This window comes from Glycine soja, chromosome 13, assembly GCF_004193775.1.
Source record: "Glycine soja cultivar W05 chromosome 13, ASM419377v2, whole genome shotgun sequence".
NCBI lineage: Eukaryota > Viridiplantae > Streptophyta > Magnoliopsida > Fabales > Fabaceae > Glycine > Glycine soja.
The window spans coordinates 18009671-18018583 of NC_041014.1; the positions used below are offsets into that span (position 1 = coordinate 18009671).

Here is an 8913-nt window from a genome sequence, read left to right on the forward strand (position 1 = left end):
TAATTTCTTTTCTTGAAGAACTAAAGGATAAAGAAAAAAAAAATTTATGACCATTATATAATGTAGTATTCAATCAAGTAATGACCGGACCCAATTTAATAAAGGTTGACCCAAACAATCATGAAAGTAGAAAATGGTTGAAGAAACGAAAATTACATGCTTCAACAAGAAAGTGCCTTTCTTTCCTTTTTTTAATAAAATATTTTATACGGTTAATTATCAAGAAACCATTCTTCAAAGGTTTAGTTTTACTTTTAGTCGTACAAGTTTAATTGCGTTAATTGGGTTCCAAGTTTTACAAACGTGTAATTTTAATTTCTCAAATTTTAATTGTCAATTGAGTTCCTAAATTATTAAAATTATGTAATTTTAGTATTTTTTTAAAGTTAGTTACATTTTTATCTCTTTTTTTTTTGTAATTTCATATATCGAGAAAGGGAATAACTGTCGGAGACGAGATACAGAAAGAGTTTTTTCTTTATATCGAGACACAACGGTGGCAGCTGACGATGCCAACAGCGAGCTAGCTCAGTCCTACAGTGCACTGTGTTGGTAATGTGGGTCTTGCCTAGGAATTGAAAGGGTAATTTTGGAAAGAGATGAAATTTTAAATTGAATTAACATTTCACTGTTAACATTTGACAGGTGTCAAGTTTTTATGGCTTCGGAAGTAGTCTCGGCTATTTCCTTCGGAGGAAATAGCATTTCTCAATTAAAAACGGTCAATCTTTGTACAATATGACTGGGCCCCACAGTCCAAACTCCAAATCAGATGGTCTGTCCTTTCTTGTGCCTTTTGCATGGAAACATCTATGGGCTGATCGAGATTCGTCCTGCACTTTCACTTTCTCTCTCTACATCTCTCTCTTTCTAGAAAAAAACAGAGTTCCCTTCTCTTTAACCATTCTCTCTGTAGTCCAAGTTCTTGCCCTGCACAACTGATTCACGGTACCCCAAATTTCTCAACCTTATCAAATTCTATTTACTGTATTTATTTATTTATTTTTGTTTTTTTATGTTCACTGTGCCATTGAGGTTTTGATTGATTTTTTTTTTTTGTGTTTTTGAGAATTACCCTTTTTTTGTTTTCCTGCTTTGCTGGTGGGTTTTCTCTTACTTCCCTGAAAGTTGTTTCCTTTGAGTTAAAGTTTTTTGCTTTGTGCATCTCCAAGCACTGTGTTTAGTGTTGGGTTGTGAAGTTTACGTTCTGTCGTTGCTATTTTGGTTTACTGTATTGGTTTGTCTTCTTTTTATTATTTCAATAGCAAAGTTGAGGGGTTTTGGATTGAGGGTGTGATGTTTATGCACAGTTTATGTGGAATTGGTAGCTAAATCGGGAAACTTTGGCTTTGGGAATATTCATAGGGTTCTCCTGTCTCTTTGCCTCCGGCTCCAACCTTGGATTTTAATTTCATTTTTTTAATGATGTCAATATAGTATCGTCTGTTTTAGAGTGAATTGTGCAAAGGCAGTGTTGTTTGAACATGTAATTTGTTTTCTTTGCTCTTTTTCATATGCGAACATAGTTGGTTGGAAAATTTGTTTCTTGGGATAGTTGGTATTGTTTTCTCTTCGATTGATCCAGTTTTCCTTTGGCAGTTGCTGAGGCCTTTATTGCATTGGTGGTTTTGTTACCTTTTTGTTTTTAATTTTAATTTTTTGTCTGTGTGTTGGTCGTAGTTATTTCTGTTGTCGGATGTATGACAATGATGGAGATATTTGGTATTTATAACTTTTAACATATTTACCGCTTGTTTAGACTTCAATTCTAGTTAGTTACACTTATAATGTTTCATAATCTTGTTATGTTGATATAAAGTTGCTTTTGAGCTGTAATTTGTCGTGTTATTACTGTGTTTGTTGCCGTTACTACTTGTATATAATTATTGTTTCTCTAGTATATTTGATACTGAATTAATCTGTAGATTGAAGTTATACACAAAAATTTGCACAAGAGGAAAACTAAGGCTAGGTTTGGGCTAATGGGGGCCTCAAGCTCCAAAATGGATGATGATAAGGCACTCCAGCTGTGCCGTGAAAGGAAGAAATTTGTTAAGCAAGCACTTGATGGGCGATGCTCTTTAGCAGCTTCTCATTTTTCATATGTCCAGTCACTGAAAAGTACAGGAACAGCTTTGAGAAGATTCATGGAACCTGAAGCCCCAATGGAATCTTCCTTAGACACTTCCACCAATGCCACACCAGAGCCACTTGACAAATCCCTGTCCCAGTTCTCACTATCTTCACCATCTGTGTCACGACACACTGATGCAGCTGAAACCTTTTCTCCAACTCCGTCTCCTCCTAGCTCTAGTAAGTTCCAAGCAAATCACATGAAATTTAGCAGTAGTTCTTCTAAAAAGGTTGAAGAAAAACCACCTGTACCAGTTATAGGAACAGTAACATCATCAGGTACTCCACATAATGCTGCTCCTCATCCCACTGAAAAGTTTGAAAAATCAGCATTTGAAGTTTCTTCTCTTCCAGTTGAAACTCCACCATGGGATTTTTTTGGTCTCTTTCATCCTATTGATCATCAATTTTCTTTTCAAGAAGGGAAGGCCATGCACCAAGATATGGTGGGGAATGCTGATGATATATCACGACTTAGGGAGGAGGAAGGAATTCCTGACTTAGAGGATGATGAAAAGGTTTCTTCTCATGGAAGGGAGGACTCTATGGACTCTGAAGATGAATTTGATGATGAGCCTGCCACAGATACTCTAGTCCAAAGATTTGAAAATTTTAATAGAGTTAATGATCATATTAAAGCCAATGCCTTACCTGCCACAGATAAACCTTCAAAGGGTGATTCTGCTTCTGAAGTTGAACTTGTGAATGGGGAGAAGGGGAACTCTCCTGTTGTATCACCATTAAAGACGGCTTCTACAGAAGTTTCGCATCTAACTGTAACAGATAAAACGAAGGAGAAAGAAAACCACAGTGAAAAAGTTGTTCCTAAGCATTTCTTTTCAAGCATGAAAGATATTGAATTCCTCTTTGTTAAAGCCTCTGAATCTGGTAAAGAGGTTCCAAGAATGCTTGAAGCAAATAAGTTGCACTTTCGTCCTCTATTTCCGGCAAAAGAAAGTAATTTTTCTAGCTCTCTAATCTCCATAGGTCTATCCTTGTTAATATAATTTGGAGAATATTAAATTTTAGCAGTTATTAGGAGGATTTGGATCTCTCATGTGCTTTTGACTTGACAAGATCATGTGGATAGAAATAGTGACAAGGATTCTGGACATGTGACAATTGACAGGCCTTACTCAGTCTATCACTCTTAGTCATTTGAAAAAGTCACATGAGGGCATTCAAATCCATCTATAGAAGTGTACACATAAAATAAAAATGAGGATGTTTTTATGGCATGCTGTATTTTTCCTTATTGTATATAGTGTATGTCACATAGAATGATGATGTTTCTATGTGAATGACAACAACAACAACAATGCCTTAGCTAAAAAACTATAGACATTTACACAGGAACTGCCTAGCCTCTTTTGATCATGATACTTTTTGTGAACTATATATCTTGCTGTTTTTCTTTGGGTTTATAATAAAATATCATTTTCAAAGAGGTTTTTTGAAGTTCCTTTACATTATTCACTTCAAGACTAAATGCTTTTAAGTTTAAACATGAGAGTTCTTATTATAACAGATTGTTCACTGGCACCCTCATTTTTGAAGGCATGTTTCTCATGCGGGGAAGACCCTAGTAAACTTCCTGAAGGTACTTTTTATAGTCTTTTGCTGTTGATCTCTTGCATTACCAGGACCTTGCAGATCGTGTGTTGAGCAGTCTGAGTTTTGGTTCATGCTTGTTCCTTTGGATTACATATTTGTGCCAGTAGGAAAGATAATATCCTCTTATTAAATGTTTGTATTGTGCATGAGATTATTGGTAATTTATATTGAATTTCAATAGCAGTAGGTCTGGTCTGCTTAAATTGTTAATATGTTTCATATTTCTAACCTTTTTTGTGCTTATTGTGTATAACGAATCTCCAAAGTGCTGAGATTATAAGCTTTTAAAATTGTCTCTATCTATAGTGATTGCTGTTTGTTGAAAGCTGTTTCTGTGATCCTATATCTAATTTTTTTCACTACATCTTAGAACCTGCTCAAAACTCGGTTAAGTACTTAACTTGGCATAGGACAATGTCATCTCGATCCTATTCATCCACAAACCCTCCAGGAGCAAACTCAAGAGCTGATGTAGAAGACGTTACAAATAATCTCTTTGATAATTTCTGCATGATCTCTGGAAGTCATGCGTCAACCTTGGATAGATTATATGCATGGGAAAGAAAACTCTATGATGAAGTCAAGGTACTGTATACTGTGTATTTCTTAGCAACATTTTAGACTTTTCTTTATGTTGGCTATGTTATGTTTTGATAGTAGGATGTTGCAGAAGTCTTGGTTTGGATATCAGACTAAGCTCTGAAGTTATTTTGTTAACAAGTATTTTAAGCAATAAGGTGCATGCCATAGTAGAATAAAGGATATCAACCATTTCTCGTGAAACAGTTAACTGGTTTGATACAGCTCCTTTTAATTTTACATACAAGGTACAGGCAATTATTATCATGATTGGTAGCATTTCATTCTTTATGGCCTATTTGGTACCCTAGATAGTAGATGCAATTGTTTGGCACAATAGAAACAATATGCTATCCTATATAGCTATATACAACACCTTGTGCACACATCAATTATAAAAGCTTATCCAAATAGTAACTTTTGCTGAGCATTTTCCATCTATGTAAGGCTCAATAAGAAAACTAGTATGCCACTATTCCACTTTTCTCTGCACTATATTGCCACTAGCACCCTCTCAATTACCACCACCATCAATATGACCACTAGTGTCAGTCTATCACATCAATACCAATACCGGCAATGTTTTCAAATCTGCACCATGCCATCACTGCATCCCCTTGTTAGCCTCACTACCTCCTACTGGCATTGTCTTTGCTTTGAACTGTGGAAGAAGGGAATTTTTTATTTAAATATTTGTTGTTACTTTAAAAATGTTTATATTGTTGTGAATGGTGGACCAATAAATAGATGGTATATAATTTTACCCGGTCAGGTTATATCCTCTTATACTTTTCTATCCTTTCCTTTTCTCATACTCCTATATATCCTTGTTAAACATGCTTACAGTGTTAGATTAATAAGTTATTTGACACGGAATGATTTTAGTTTCTTGCTGGCCAAATTCTTTACATCAGTTCTTGACATCCTGGGTATTACCAATAAAAAATTTCCCTTTGAAGAATGTTTATTCATCATGTCATGTAGATCTAGGATGTTTATGAGATCAAAATTTGAAGAGGGTGTTGATATGGTCAAATTTGGGGCCATGAGTAGTGTTCTAAGAACTATATATGTCCATCATACTTACATAATAAATGTCATTTGAAGTTTGAACTTGTTAAAAACCCTTGACTTGGTTTGATTGACAGTAACTAGGCAAGGCTATATTTCTAATATTCATGGTAATTGTGAATTAAAACCTAATGGACGGGATGGATGAGAGCAGTAGTGGTGGCTTAGATGCAGGAAAGAAGTGGCAAACAGTTGGCTGAGTGTAAGAAGATAAAAAAAATAAAATTAAACTTATGAACTTTTTCCTCCTTCATCTTGTGGAACCTTCGCCGATGCATGATTTGTTATTAATCCTTTTATACATCATGATTTTTATTTTTTGTGCATCTGTTATTAATTGTTTAGGCCTTAGGTTAGGGTATAAGAATCTGAATCTCAATCATGTGGAGTCTTATGAAAGATTTGTCTCTATCAAGATTACTTCTGATTCCTTTTATATTGTTCTTAATCAGTTTCAATAGATCCTCAACCTATTTTTTCTAATTGCAGGCTAGTGATATGATCCGAAAGGAATATGACATGAAGTGTAAATTCTTACGGAATCTGGAATCAAAAGGAGAAAAGACTTCTAGAATTGATAAAACGCGCGCTGTAGTCAAGGATCTGCATTCAGGAATTAGAATTACAATTCTTAGGATAGACTCTATATCAAAGAGGATTGAGGAATTGCGGGACAAAGAGCTTCAGCCTCAACTTGAGGAGTTGATTGATGGGTATGATTCTATAGATTCGTCTTGTTTTACTAAGTCTCTTTTTCATGCTGTCATTTGTTAGCTTTATATTACATTATATTATGATGTTGGGATGAAAAGTGCACCATCTGTGAAAGCAATTCAGAGTGTCTTTAATAAACAGAAACTTTTTGAAGAAAATGTTTATTAGAGACCAAGTTTCAATTTATTGTGACTGTCATTCTAGGTCTGGCCACACAATTGAAATACAGTTTCAGATTCCTGTTTTATTTTTTTTTGTAGTGAAAGAGTTTAAATAGGTCATCTCTGTTAATGTTATTTTGGTGCAAAGGACAAGGCTTTCTTCCTGTCCTTTCTGCTGGTTTCTCTCAAATGGTTATTATCATTCTATGCTCTTCAAGGTTGCTGACTTTCTGATTTGTTTTAGTAACTTGCTGATGCTTATCTAATAACCTTTGAATATGGATCAACATTTGTGTTTTCTTATTAAGTGTATGGTTTATACATGTTAATTTGCTTGTGTCTGTAAATATGAACTTGTTGCTTTTTTGTTGTTATGTTCTATTGTGCTGTGATGGCAGGTTAAGTCGGATGTGGGAAGTGATGTTTGAGTGCCACAAGCTTCAGTTTCAGATAATGTCAACTGTGTATAACAACAGCCATGCTAGAATTGCCACACACTCTGAATTACGTAGACAAATTACTTCCTATCTTGAAAGTGAGCTCCATTTTCTATCCTCTAGTTTTACCAAGTGGATTGGAGCTCAGAAATTCTATCTGGAGGCCATAAATGGATGGCTGCACAAATGTGTTTCTCTTAAACAAAAGCCAGGCAAGAAAAAGAGACCCCAACGTCCACTCCTAAGAATGTATGGTCCTCCAATATATGCCACCTGTGAAATCTGGTTGGAAAAGCTCGGTGAATTACCCATCCAGGATGTTGTGGATTCTATGAAGAGTTTAGCAGGTGAAATTGCCCGGTTCTTACCGCGTCAAGAGAAGAACCACAGTAAAGGTGCAAATCAACCCCATATAACATCTTGGAATGCTCATATCCGCAGCGAATCATCGGATAATCTATTGAGAGATGACACATTAGAGGACTGGGATTCAGGTTTTGATCAATTTCGTGCAAGCTTTCTCGGATTTCTTGCTCAATTAAATAATTTTTCCAGGTCTTCGGTCATGATGTACACTGATCTTAGACAAGCCATTCAGATTGCCAAGAAGAATTATCATCAAAGATCTAATTCTCAGGCTCAAGATGGTCAGTGGAATTCTCACTCTCCAGATGAAAATCCCAAGTCTCAATCTCTAGACGATAATTTCAAGTCTCAATCTAAAGTGGCCAATTCTGAAAAGAAAAGCCCAAAACAATAAGTAAAGGGTTGCATTAAATATGGTGGAGTTGCAGCATTATAGGTTTATGTTGAACTCGTGAATGTTGAGTTTCATACAAGTCCATTGGATGCAGCATTTGTACATGAAAGCAAAGAAAAGGAAGGAATAAAGTATATTTACAGGATGACCATACTTTATATGATAGTTTTTCATCTTTTCTATAATACAAGACAGTGGTTACAGGTTAGGAAAAGCTCTAATTACTAGGTTCTGATGATGTGTTATGAATGCAAAGAGAAGGAACTTGTGAAGTGTCATTTTTGTATACAAAGTGTCATATATAGGACTTTTTATTTTCTTTGCCAATGTAATTTAAATTTGTCATATCCATGAGTATAGGTTGAGGTTTATTTGAATTTTGTGATGGAATACTGACAAAGTCCCTTGGGTTTCATACAGCTGTTAAGTCAATATGAATGCTTTTTTTAGCAAATTGTCTCAGGTTTTGTTTTTGCAATAAATGACGTTTAAGGAAATGCATTATGAACTAGCTAATGGGTCAATATGTATATATGTAGTTGTCAGAAGGAAAGTGACATTGGCCAGTACTGGTCGCATTGGTTTTTATATACGTATATTAAAATGATTTATAAATATAATAACAATAAATTCATAACTATTAAATTGAAAAGGTGAGTGATTTTTTTTTCATACGCCTCCCATATAAGAAATTAAATATACAGTAATTGTTAGAGCGATAAATTTGATCAATGGCAAGGATAGGAAAAGTAAATAGTTAGGATTTGTTTTTATCTGTTGACGTGTGCAACCAGGATCTTATTTCATTTAAACCTCTAAGTGTAATTGACTTATCCCAACAAAATAATAACATAAATTATATAAAATAACACATGATTAATTAATTGAATCATAAAATTTAATCTATATATAATAATAAGAAGCAAGCTATGCAACACAAACTCTGATTCTTACAACAAACTTGAGTGAAACGTAACAAGAAGATTTAAAGTGACCCAATAGTTATTAAGTTAAGCATTAAAAAATAATAGAATAAATTATGTTTTTAGTCTTTTAAATTTTTATTTGATTAGTCTTATTCCTAAACTATTATTCTGTGTGATTTTTAAGTTTATGTGGTCAAGTCTCGTGGTTAATAATGATGTGGCAGTTAGGGTTTTTGAATTTTTTTTAAAACCACAAAAAATTGCTTAGTGAAACAATCTAAAAGGTATCTAACTATCTTTGGCCACTTTTAGCCGTCGTTCCCTACTGTTTTAACAGGTAAGAGACGAAACAATCTGCAATTCAAGCAATCACCAAAGGCACACAAAGCATCTGCACCCTATAAGCCATGATATTCTTGAATCAAACATCCATTCAACTCAATTCATTATTTCACAGCCATCATTCAAAGAACAACAACCTTTTACCGAATAGACTAAAGGTGCATATGCCACGGTCA

General features: G+C 34.6%; 1 protein-coding gene across 2 annotated transcripts; it reads left to right on the top strand.

Annotated features, from left to right (window-relative positions):
* The first annotated feature begins 764 nt into the window (after positions 1-764).
* Positions 765-7901, top strand: LOC114382773 (nitrate regulatory gene2 protein-like). 2 transcript variants are annotated; one of them, XM_028342381.1, is made up of 6 exons: positions 766-948; positions 1926-3090; positions 3662-3733; positions 4118-4332; positions 5887-6110; positions 6671-7901. In XM_028342381.1, the coding sequence occupies exons 2-6, from the start codon at positions 1983-1985 to the stop codon at positions 7467-7469; spliced, it is 2418 nt and encodes an 805-aa protein (XP_028198182.1). In that variant the 5' UTR covers positions 766-948; positions 1926-1982; the 3' UTR covers positions 7470-7901. The 2 variants fall into 2 exon arrangements, with proteins under 2 accessions (XP_028198183.1, XP_028198182.1); XM_028342382.1 differs by lacking the exon at positions 3662-3733 and having other exon boundaries at positions 765-948.
* Positions 7902-8913: the final 1012 nt, after the last annotated feature.

Coding starts and splice junctions, on each gene's coding strand:
- LOC114382773 (XM_028342381.1), top strand. CDS start 1,983: ATGGGGGCCTCAAGCTCCAAAATGGATGATGATAAGGCACTCCAGCTG. Junction 3,091..3,661: donor TCTATTTCCGGCAAAAGAAA/GTAATTTTTCTA, acceptor TTATTATAACAG/ATTGTTCACTGGCACCCTCA. Junction 3,734..4,117: donor CCCTAGTAAACTTCCTGAAG/GTACTTTTTATA, acceptor ACTACATCTTAG/AACCTGCTCAAAACTCGGTT.